The sequence below is a fragment of the Triticum dicoccoides genome, chromosome 7B (assembly GCF_002162155.2).
Source record: "Triticum dicoccoides isolate Atlit2015 ecotype Zavitan chromosome 7B, WEW_v2.0, whole genome shotgun sequence".
NCBI lineage: Eukaryota > Viridiplantae > Streptophyta > Magnoliopsida > Poales > Poaceae > Triticum > Triticum dicoccoides.
In genome coordinates, this window is record NC_041393.1 from 261,574,564 (window position 1) to 261,587,010 (window position 12,447).

At 44.4% G+C, this 12,447-nt stretch overlaps 1 protein-coding gene across 1 annotated transcript; it reads left to right on the forward strand.

Annotated features, from left to right (window-relative positions):
• Nucleotides 1-3,820: 3,820 nt before the first annotated feature.
• LOC119338858 lies at nucleotides 3,821-8,530 on the forward strand. Its single transcript, XM_037611077.1, has 6 exons — nucleotides 3,821-3,937; nucleotides 4,624-4,932; nucleotides 5,059-5,121; nucleotides 5,863-5,937; nucleotides 6,033-7,052; nucleotides 7,767-8,530. Exons 1-5 carry the CDS (start codon nucleotides 3,821-3,823, stop codon nucleotides 6,051-6,053), a joined length of 585 nt encoding a protein of 194 aa, XP_037466974.1. The 3' UTR covers nucleotides 6,054-7,052; nucleotides 7,767-8,530.
• The last annotated feature ends 3,917 nt before the right edge of the window (nucleotides 8,531-12,447 follow it).

Sequence of the window (12,447 nt, forward strand, 5' to 3'; positions counted from 1 at the left end):
ACCTACCAAGCTAGACTACCCGACCCTCTAGCCTTTTAAAAATGTATACTTTTGTACAATAGTAGTATCGATGGATTGCGCCATGGAGCAAAACTTGAAATAAAAAAAGGTGGTACATATAGAGAGTGCTCGTCGCCAAATTATGCATATAGTACTATTAAAAAGGCTAGTCACAATAATGGTGTCCAGCACAACCCACCCCTCAAATAAAACTAAGCACCCTGGAATTCTTTGACAAAACTAAGCACCCTGAAATTCTTTAACAACTAAACTGCTGGCTATATGATGTTGGCCATATATATTGTACATATATAATGTGAAGAAGCGAGTGGTAGTACTATACCAACTAAAAGATGAAATGTAAGAAATACTAGTATGTACGTACTGAAGAGTTAAAGTAACAAGAAGAAACATAACATAGTTCTGCTTGGGGCTCAGCACAACACACCCCTCAAATTAAATTAAGCACACCTGAAATTAAACTTTGCAACTATTCCGGTAGACACTGCATTAGAACCACCATGAGAAACGACACTACCACCTTACTCGGAGTCCTCATCCACGTCCTCGACTTCGTCCATGTCCCTCTTCCTCTTGGCCGATACTTCTTTGCTGGAACCACCAACTTGGCTCTTGCTCTTCATCCAACCCTTGTAGATATTGAAAAAAAGGTAGCCATCCATTGCAGCGTAGTGGATGTGGTCTATATCTAGTACATTCCGCTGCGATGCATGATGATGAAACATGTATGGAGGTTTCTCCAGTTTACCGTACAAAGGATGAACCATGGCTCCTGCCAGGGTCAGCATTGAAGGCAGACGAGAGGATACCAGCCGATTCTTTTGGAGGTCGAAGGTGTTGCCTACAACGAGGCCTATCCGACGCAGGACTTCTTTGTCGTTACCAAAGTCTACAGTAACGAATTTGACTAGGTTGCTCTCGAGGAAGTCCTTAAAATCCTGGCACTCAACGTCGGCATGGCATATGTGGTAGACCAAGCATAAGTCATGCACGCAAACCTGGATCACGGCAGGCTTCTTCCTCTCTTCGTCCTTTAGATCCTTCTCTCATCCCAGTACTGTGGTGTACTCAACATCTAGCCCTGCGACCCACTCATCATCTGAGTCTTCGAACATGCGTCTGAAGCGAGAAAGGCATCCTTTCACCGTCGCGGAAGAACGAGTGTAGATGACATCGAACTCATCGCCGGTGATGGTTCTAACCTTGTACTCACCGCCGATCGGGGAGACACTACAAGAAATATGTCAACTAGTGACCTTCTGTCAGTGACCCTGGAAGAATTGGTCATAGATCTATGACCATTTGAGACCAATTGGTCAAAAGCTGTTCAGGGGGCTCCAAACCCCAACTCATTGCGACCATTTTGGTCAGAAAGGTCGTAATTTCCTTACACGAAATGGTCATAAAGCAAATAGTGCTGGTCCGCTGCCTTTTCTCTAGATGTTAATGACCAATATAGATGGTCATAGCCTTGTAGATTGTGGTGGGTTGTGATGACTAGGTGCCATCTCATCAGTTTTGCCTATGTGTCATGTCCATGTGTCAATTTTTGCCCTAGGTTGTGAAGCAACCTATATTTCTGTTATTCCAAAAATTCCCAAAAATTTATCATAAATTGTTTGGATCATATCTTCATCAAATATGTCAAAAAACTTCCTTGCCTAGTTCAAAAATAACTCAACAATATTAATTTTCCTATTCTGTTCAGAGCAGCATTTGTGAAGGAAGTACCACTTTGGCATGTCCAAATGGTATCCATTTTCTACAGTGCTTTCCTATGCCCAAATAACCATCCTCCACCAAATGCCAGCTCAATCCATTCATTATTTTGAGTCGAGCTTCAACATTCGTAATTATGTCCAGTGTTGTACTTTGCAAAGCAAGTACCACCTAGGCTCCTCCTTTTGAGCTGAAAATTTGTGAAGACAGTCTTCTTAGTAACTGGTCATCCTCAGCCAAAACTTACGCCCATTAGCCATGTGCATTTCCCATACCGCTAATCAAACACTTGGCTGCTTATTCATGTTTGAGCATCGATCGGTCTCCTCGCAAGAATCTTATGTTGTGATTTTCTTCATAGCACCTACCTGGGGAGTGCCAACCCGCTAGACATGCCTAGGCCGCCCATAACACATGGCAATGCCACGATCACGCGGTGACCACGCGGCGGGCATGCGAGTTTACGCGTTCTAGAGTTGAGGCCCTCGGCCACCGTCCAAACCTCGATGTATCGCCACCAAACCATGTATTTATGATTAAATAGGTACTTATGTAACTAGAAATGATTTTTAGAAAAAATAAATAGCAAACTATGAGGCATCTGCAGTTCAAATTTGACCTGCTTCCTACTGAATCAGCGGAAATTTGTCTTTTTCACCAGAGGTGGATCAAAACTTTTGACACCCAACCATTTTGTCAATTGGGCATTAAATATGGCCTAGTATTTTATAAAATTTATTAGGTCCAATTTTGCAACAAATATATGGTAGGCCCTTCACAAAAAAAACTCATTTCGGGCACTCGGAAAATGGAAAATGTATTTTCCGTGCAAAGAAAATGAAAACTCCCTTAGGCAACATTGTTTGGAATTCCAAGATGCACCCTTGTGCAAAATATGATATCATTTGAACAAACTATGCCATGAATGTGGCCATAAGATTGATCATTTGACTTGAAAGCCAAGAATCTTCACGCATGATAGCTCATTTCTGAGAACACTTTTTTAAAAGAATTTCCGTATTACAAATTTATTATTTTTCCTAGAAACTTGGTCACATATAATGACACGATGCGAAGGTTTTCCAATTTTTTTATTTTTTTTATTTTTTATGCCTGTTTCAAAATACGGTCAAAACGGGGGGCTTGGCCGTTCCTAGCTAGTGGTTGAATCTTGGAATTTTTTTGGTGTTTCTCTGATTAAGTAGATACTTTTGTACCTAGAATTGATTTTGGAAAAAAATAAAGAGCAAACTATGAGGCAGCCGCAGTTCAAATTTGACCCGCTTCCTACTAAATTGACGGGAATTTGTCTTTTTCACCAGAGGTGGATCAAAACTTTTGACACCCAACCATTTGGTCAATTGTGCATTAAATATGGCCTAGTATTTTAGAAAATTGATTTGGTCCAATTTTGTAACAAATATATGGTAGGTTCTTCACAAAAAAAACTCATTTCAAGCACTCAGAAAATGGAAAATGTATTTTCCATGCAAAGAAAAAGAAAACTCCCTTAGGCAGCATTGTTTGGAATTCTAAGATGCACCCTTGTGCACAATATGAGATCATTTGAACAAACTATGTCATGAATGTGGCCATAAGATTGAGCATTTGGGTTGAAAGCCAAGCATCTTCATGCTTGATAGCTCATTTCTGAGAACACTTATTTAAAAAAATTGTCGTATTACAAGTTTATTATTTTTCCTGGTAACTTGGTCACATATAATGACACGATGTGAAGATTTTTCAATTTTTTGATTTTTTTTAAATTTTTTATGCCTATTTCAAAATGCGGTTAAAACAGCGGGAATGACCGTTCCTAGCTAGATGTTGAATTTTGGAAAACTTCTGATGTTTCTATGATTAAATAGATACTTATGTACCTAGAAATGACTTTTGATAAAAATAAAAAGCAAACTATAAGGCCCACTCCGACCCCCTCCCTTCCCCACCCGCTCCTCTCGATCCCGTCCCCTTCCTCCCCGTCGTCTTCTCCTCGCGACGCCCCATCCTCCACCAGCCCGAGCCCCTCGCTCCCTTCTCCACCAGGCCCTCCACCTTCGCTCGAATTTACCTTGTTGTCATGGGGGATGGGGTCGTCGGGCTCATGGCCGAGCTCGACAAGGTGGAGCTCGTGCGCTCCCACGACGATCCCGAGCGCAACCCTGGCTTCTGCTTCCTCTACTACGCGGACGCCGAGGCAACAGCGGAGCGTGCTGCGTAGGTCGATGGGGTTGACTTCCGGGGTGGCTCTATGACGGGAGGAAGGGGCGGGCCAGGGCGGAGGACAAGGCACGCTGGGCGGATCACGGCCAAGGGAAGGAGGCGCCATCGCCGTGGCACCACGGTAGCGCTCCTTCCTCGTCAAGTCCGAGAACCTCAAGGGAGCCAAGTCCGAGGAGCTCCTCATCGCCTCCCGCAAGCACTACTGGTTGACTGCACGACGTGCGTCGAGGATCGTCGGAGGGTGGTATGATTTTCCTTTCCCATGCTTTTTCGTTTGATCTCCGGTTCAAAATTCTACAGTGGTCGATCTCTCGTCTCTTACAAATCCCTGAATGTCATAGCTTGTACCAAGTGACTGAAAAAATGCTTCCAAACCACATAATTTCATTCCTTGATACAGAAACTACAGCAAGTTCTGATATACATCGATCCTGCTTTCCTTGTACCAATAAAGCATGTCCATAACTTTGGATTATAGCAGAAAAATTGCTAAAAGAACAAACGCCCAGTCAAAACTCTAAATGATTAGGTACTGTTAAATGGATCTCCTGCATAACTGCACTTTGCCATTATCTTCAGGCACTTCTTGTTCCGCCAATCCACGAGCAGGGAGCGGAAGGCGCAGCCAGCGACCAGCGAGCGCATGGGTGGCGCAATTAGGGCATCCAATCATCCCAATTAGATAGCAGAACTAAAGTTTTCTCTAATTTAGATTTCAGCTGCTGCAGGGAGATCGGCCAGCAGCTGCTGCAGGGAGGGGGCTGCTTCTCCCCGGTGTCGGAGCTCGTCGGGCGGGCAGAGGCCGCCGCATCGGCGGCCGCCTCGGAGATCTCCGAGACGTCCTCCGCCGCCGCCGACGCGCTCAGCTCCGTCGTCGCGGCCGTGGTGCGCGCGCCGCCCAAGGACTTCCGCGTCATCAGGCAGGAGTGGGCGGCCATCCGCATCCAGACCACCTTCCGCGGCTTCTTGGTAGGTCGCTCGCTCGCCTCGCGCCTTGTGTGTGCCTAGAGAACCTTGGACCCTGTCACATGGTAACCAGTTCGACAGGACCAGCTCTGATCGATCAGACTGCTCATCTTTGTTTGACTTCTACAGCAGGCAGCAAACGGGACAGTGTGGAAACAAGGGCAGAGGAAGAACGCCCTGGAGGTGATGCAGGTGACTCTGGCGAGCACGTAACCCAGTTTTCTAAAGTCTCCATGTCTAAAACGTTTTGCACTATCCAATTCATGCTGCTGTCCAAATCAAGCATGGACTGTATATATTCTGTCAAAATCGTGCTCTGCTGCATAGCATATACTATTATGTAAGACTGTTGTACCACATCAATACAGAGAGATAATTCTCACGTTCTAACTGAATGTGCTTGTTAACCATTAGTGATTTTTTCCTCTTTAAGAGATATCACTGATTGATTTAGATCCGTATTTATCCCCCTAGTAGCATGGCAAATGGAGCCTAGTGATCAGTTGATCCAGTCATAAAATTATTGCATATATCAGAAAGATAAAGACAGAGCTTCTGCCAAGTTACTCTCGTTGTTTACAATTTAATCATGTCTTTTCTTCTTCCACACCCGCATAGGGCATCAGTATTTGTTTTTTTCTATCTTGGTTCTTTGGCTTTGTTTTTATTTCTGCTAAATTCTGGAAACTGATACGAATGTAGTATAAAACAGTCATGTTGCACAATGATAGGAATTTCAGAAACTGACTGTTCTATGGTTGTTAATCATCAGTATTTTATTAGATATCGGTGATTTATTTAGTTCAGCGTTTACCCCCCTGTAACATCACAAAGGGATCCTAATGTGATTAATAGATCCAGACAAAATTGATGCATATGATTAAACTGATGTGTAATTTGCTGTCCGCAACTGAGACGTAAATGCTCTCTCAGGTGTCGGAGCAGCAGCGAGCAACAGACCTTTTCTCGCAGAAGGTGAAGAGGTCGTCGTTCAGCACGTCGGACAAGGTATTGTCGTCTTGAAAATTCTTTCAAGAGTTTCAGACCTACAAGACACAAACAGAATGAATTGATGTGTGTATATGCCATGGAATTTTGAGCAGGTTCTTCAGCTGTCAGACTAGGTGGAGGCACTCTTCCTGAAGCACTTCGCGCTCCTCGACCTCGACCTCGAGCTGGCACAGGGGCAAGCTGGCGCAGATGACAACGGCCGTGCTCCTCGACCTCGAGCTCCGCCCCCGTCCGCCCACGCTCCTCGAGCTCGAGCTCTGCCCCCGCCCGCCCCTGGCCGCTGGTACTTCCCCTGCCCCCCCTCTCATCGTGCTGCTTGATGCGATCTGTGTTGTACTGCTGTATGAACCAGCTGTTGCTTATCCCATCGTTGTTGCATTGCTGTCGAGTTAGCGTCTCATGCCACTGCTGCAGCTGTTTGCTGCCTCATGATTTTGCATGATGAGTTGAATTAGAAGCTGCTTATCTATGAATCGTTACTAATTCAATAATACCAATGGTGTGGTGGTGCATTAATCAACAGTAAATACATAGACGTATGCAAGGGTTTTTCCTTTGCTATCATCCCAACTTAACACATGAAGATTGCAAAGAACATTCCTCTTGGATGCCCTGTGAACACATCCACTACTAGTCAAGTCAAGCTGTGTATGCATATCTAATTTCTGCAATGTGAACATATCCCCCTGCTGATTGATTATTCTGGTGGTGCATATCCCCCTGCTGATTGATTATTCTGGGGCTACAAGTGATGCATACCCCCCTGCTGTGAACACATCCAGTCCATACGTATGGTGACTGCTGATTGATTATTTTTGTTTTCCTGTGAATCCCATCTTTATTGACTAGCAGCACTCACACTAAGTATTACAAATCCGCCGTGCATACAATCCAGTCATATCAACATGTAGTTGCTTTGTATATCCTGTAAATAATTTCTTTGCACGCTCATTCTACCATGTCAATGATGATGAATTAATTATGATTTCTGCCAATGGATGGATTGACATGATGCGACGGACCTGCTGCCGGCTGTCTTCCCCGACCACTTATGTGAGCTGCCCCTGCCGCTGACCCTCCTCAACTTTGCCCGTTGCTCGTTGTTGCTGCTGGTGAGACAATTTCCTTGATCTGTCGCTTCTTCCTCTTGTCAACTACATATGTGATGATTCCGTAACTGCTCTAGTTTAGGTGTAGCTGCAACTACAGTATTTTGATCTGTTGCCGGCTTCATATGTTAGCTTCACATTTTGATCTGTTGAACAGTCCCAGATTATGTCAATTTGTTACCAACTAGTTAGAGTTAAAGCAACTCATTTGGCTTTTGCTCACTGTTTTTACTGTCCTGTGCTGCTCATACTGTATGCACAACATGTTGCTAAACTGAAAATGCTATTTGCTTCACATTTTTGTTTGTTGAACTGTCCCAGATTATTTCAATTAATGTAAACCTATGAGTTAAATAAATTGTATGGGAGGCATTGACATAAGTGCTCTAGACCTGCTCTGCTCCTGTTCAGAGGCATCTTGTATTCTTTTTTGTAAAATCTCCTATCGTAAGCGAAAAAGCTTCAGGCATTGAGCCATTGTATTGTGTTCTTAAAATAAGTTTCTTGTTTTGTCCCTTGCATAGCTAATTTGCATTTTGCTGTGAGATGGCAAGTGATATATCCACCTTTTGCTACGATATGACAACTAATTTATCCACCTTTTGTTGTGAGATGGCAACTAATTTGCTTTTTTACTAGCTGTTTTATTTGCTTGCTTGGTTGCCCTGAACTTCAGTTTTTATTTGCTTGCTTCTTAGTCTCTCTCCCTCCCTGCAGGTGCCACCGGATGCAAGGGTGGAGCTTGCGCCTCCTTGCTGAAGCCTCTTTCTCTACTCCAGTTTATGTTGCTTCCGTTGCTGCGAATGTGGTTAAGATGGTGTTCTACACCAGCTTCTTATGTTGCATGTGAATGGGGTGATAGAACTGAAATGAGCAGATCACTATATGACTAAGAAAATCAGAAAGTACATGTAGGAAAATATCATAGCTCTTACTCACATTGCCAAAATAACATGTACTTCTAGCAATTGTGCCAAAGCATTAGCATTGCCTGTTTGAGAGCTTGCTGCCAGTTACTTGCTACTGCTTTGACTAATACTTGTTGTTTGGTGCTAATTATACCTCTTGCTAGTTCTACTCTGATTCATGTTTGCATGTTGGCTAGAAATTACCCTGATTATACATATTTTTTTGTTACACTATACATTAATGTATTATGTTATTATTTGTGTGCATGATGCTTTGAGCCTATTTTTCCCTTTCCTCCTTGATTGATCAATTCATGTAATGTTATGTTCTTGTAGGAAGGCAAGTTGTCGCATCTGGATCACATTAGAGGGAACAATGAAGTTTGTACTACTTGTACGAGTTGAACAATGTTATGTTCTTATAGGACAGTACTAGATGTGCTAATACAAGTTCAACAATGTGATGTAGAAAGTTAAGGCAAATTGTGTAGATAATGTATTCGTGTGTAACTAAATGTTGTATTCCGTGTGTAAACGGTGCTTTAAATGACATGATGATATTGAAATTGTGTACATGCTACTTGATATGGGTTGAATATGACAGAAAATAGTACTGGGCCTGAATCGGCCATGGCCCAAACAAAGTTGAATTGGAGTTGTTTATTTAATGGAAAAAACTTGTTAGAGAAGGGAAAAAATAATAAGAAATTGAATATTAAAAGGCCACGACCAGAATATAAAAAGGCTGAATTGTGAATATAAAAAGGCTGATTTTTCGGGCCTGGCCCATGTTGCTGACCAGAATTAATAGGAAAATAATATTAAATGGGCTGAATTAATGGGCTTGGCCCATGTAGAACACCTAATTGGACCGGGCTGAATCTTACCAACGACCAATTCAATCGGTCGTAATTTTGCCACATCAGCTTGCCACGTTGGATCCGGCGTGGCCTGGCCAGACAACCAGTGACCAAAACAAAAGATCATGGGTTCAACGACCTTCTGTTTTGGTCGTAAACGTCTACGACCTTACCCCGAAGAAGGTCGTTAATTTCAGTTTACGCCCGCCAGCTTTTGACCTTTTGTTTTTGGCCACAAATGAAAAACAATGACCATTCAGTGACCAATAGTCAAGGTCACAAATTGACATATTTCTTATAGTGAGATTTGGGACGCCATGGATTTGGAAGGAGGGTTAGGATTAGTGGAACTGCTGTAATGTGAATGGACGGGACGACTAGGAGCGAACCGCCGTAGTATTAAAGGACGTGCGGGACGAGTAGGAGCGAACTGCCAGCGTGCGAACGGCAGGGTAGTGGCTTTCCATTCTCCCATGATACGGGCTTCCGAGAGCCCTTGGATCTAAGATCGAACGGTTGCATGGCGTGATTCTAGACATATGGGTGAATATCCTATCCTGGAGGGTTATTCTGCAAATTTTCAGCAACTTAGCATGCAACCGTTTGATCTCAGATCCAAGGGCTACCAGCAGCCCGTATCATGGTCGCGCCTACCACGACTGTCGCGTCGCTCGCGCGGTCGCGCCCTTGGAGATTTAACACAGTGCGTTAGGCTATCTGATGTTGGCATGTCATACATAGTCATCACCTAGTCACTCATACTACAACAAGGTTGGCTATAAGTGTATTCTTTTACTCCTCTCTATCTCTTTCTTCGTACTCCCTCCATCCCATAATATAAGAACGTTTTGACACTAGTGTAGTGCCAAAAACATTCTTATATTATGGGACACAGGGAGTACTAGTATTTATTGCATTTGCCAAGGAGTGACATCTTCCAATGAAATGGTGTTGCTAAGTTTGCTTCATTTAATTAGCTATAGACTCAAAATTGTCTTTTCACCTAGATACACGCGCTTAGCACCGTTTCTTCCTTGGGTCACCAAACTAGTCTCTTTCTTCTTGATTAACTTGCCACATCAGACTTTATGCCTATGTGGCAAGCTTAAGCACCTGTAGGAGCAAGTAAGGTGCCCGTCTGTTGCACGGAAGAGTGAAATGCATTGATCGACGTGTTGTTTATTTTGACAAAGGATGTGGGGGTCATCTCATGTGTAGCAAGTATCGATAGGTTTCTTCGGATATTATTTCATCTCGAGAGCTCAGAAACATCCAGGTGAAATAGATAAAAAAGTATCTTTTGCAAACAAAAGCGTTCAAGTATTCAACCTGCATCCAAAACTTGTGAAGAAATAACTCTTATTGTGCTTTGCAGGAAATGGTTCATCATAAGTCTTTCACCAGTACTGTAGTAAAAATTCATACATGGAAGATTCTAGACTAAACCATAAATGGATACACTTTTATTCATGCGCGATACTCCAATAGAGCAAGATCATGCATGGAAGTCTCCACATGCTTAGACAACGGATTACATTGAGCGAAGACTAATGATCAACATTTAACTTAGTAATGCATATGTCCAGGTGAACCTCCTTGGAGTCCCCATGCACATTGTTGGGGGTCAAATAATACCATGCGTCTTCCATGTCCACATCGGCGGGAAGGTCCCAGCTCGGCAGAGTCCAAGTCAACTTGACTTAGCCAGTGTCGCTGCCCACGGACCTCCGAGGGGTAGTAATAGTGAGCACGCACCCGTACATCGGCCTCATGTCAGTGTCAGCGTCAGCGGCGTCGCCCCTGACACACACTATAGAGATGCGGCGGCGGCTTGCGCGGGCCTCACCGGTGGCCACGATCAAGAGGAAGACGCTGTCGTCCTCCTCCGAGACTAGCAGGCGGCGCTGATCCTCCAGCGACTCCGGCATGGTGAACGGGTAGCACGTCTCGTACTTGATGTTCTTCACCAAGGGCCAGTAGTGATCGCTGCACGCCTACGTCAGGTGATGCACAATGTCCGCCGGCGAGCCCCAAAACGGCACCGAGCACTCATAGCAGTAGACGAAGGGCTCCTTGGAGGCATCGACCAGGCCGTCCATGAAACGGGAGTGGCTGTAGGGGACATTCCGCCAGTTGAATATATGAGCAAGTTACTATGAGATTTACTACAAAATAAATCATGACGGCAATAACAGAGATTAAACTAATCATGCGGACTAGCATAGTAGATGAACAGATCGAGTCTAGGACACAGACTAGAAACATGAATTCTACCACGATTTCAAACAGGAAGGACAGAAACACATACGGTGCAACGGGAGCAGCACCATTGGCGTTGAGGTTGTCGCCCATGTCATTGAGGAAGAGGTTGCCGAGGTCGGGGAAGAAGTCGTCGTCGGTGAAGTCGTGGCTGCTAGCAGTCGCGAGAGTGCGCTCCCCAAATGTCAACAGCGCCCGCCGAATGGAGCGCAGGAGGGAGTGGCTGTAGGGGACGTTGCGGCCGCCGAATGGAGCGCAGGAGTAGCCCACGAAGCAGTCGATGGTGCTCCTCCCTAGTGTCTATTCTTATCTCTATCTCTACTACTCTTCTTTGTTTTTTATAATATACTAGTTGTAGTTGTCAAATCGAATAGTATTGCGCCGTCCACTTCACGTCCAGCTGAACACGCCTCCTCGCCTCCATTAAACCCGCATGCAAACCGAGAAACCTACTCTGGTCCGCGGGAGGAAATTTAACGGTTGCCGCGGGAGGGTTATTCTGCAAATTTTCAGCAACTTAGCATGCGACCGTTTGATCTCAGATCCAAGGGCTGCCAGCACCCCGTATCATGGTCGCACCTACCACGACCGTCGCGTCGCACGCGTGGTCGCGCCCTTGGAGATTTAACATGGTGCGTTAGGCTATCTGATGTTGGCATGTCACACATAGTCATCACTTAGTCACTCATACTACAACAAGGTTAGCTATAAGTGTATATTTTTTTTACTCCTCTCTATCTATTTCTTTGTACTCCCTCCGTTCCATAATATAAGAACGTTTTTGACACTAGTGTAGTGCCAAAAACGTTCTTATATTATGGGACACAAGGAGTACTAGTATTTATTGCATTTGCCAAGGAGTGACCTTTTCCAATGAAATGGTGTTGCTAAGTTTGCTTCATTTAATTAGCTATAGACTCAAAATTGTCTTTTCACCTAGGTACACGCGCTTAGCCCTATTTCTTCCTTGGGTCACCAAACTAGTCTCTCTCTTCTTGATTAACTTGCCACATCAGACTTTATGCCTATGTGGCAAGCTTAAGCACCTGTAGGAGCAAGTAAGTACAATAGTGTGCTTTACATGGCATTTTTGCATATGTGGAGGAAAGAGAGGCAAGGAAAAAGTGGAGAAGTGGGCTCTCATGCAAGAGCCAGCCTCTACTACATGGTGGAGCATTGGGAGAGGCACCTATATGGAGGTGGTCAGGAATCGGGAGACTCACGCCGGTCGTAGCGCCGCAGTTAAAATGATAATGACAAGTCAAATCACGGGGCCCCACCTGTCCAGCAGTAACTCGCTATCAAATCACACAACCCTACGTTTGCAGCAGCCTACTCCCTCGTCTTCTCGCGTCTCTGTCGAACCGACTA

What these genes read in the sequence shown, in the direction of transcription:
- LOC119338858 (XM_037611077.1), top strand. Translation starts at nt 3,821, where the DNA reads ATGGGGGATGGGGTCGTCGGGCTCATGGCCGAGCTCGACAAGGTGGAG. An exon ending in TCTACTACGCGGACGCCGAG is followed by an intron (nt 3,938 to 4,623) that starts GCAACAGCGGAG and finishes TGGCGCAATTAG; the next exon opens with GGCATCCAATCATCCCAATT. An exon ending in CGTTCAGCACGTCGGACAAG is followed by an intron (nt 5,938 to 6,032) that starts GTATTGTCGTCT and finishes AATTTTGAGCAG; the next exon opens with GTTCTTCAGCTGTCAGACTA.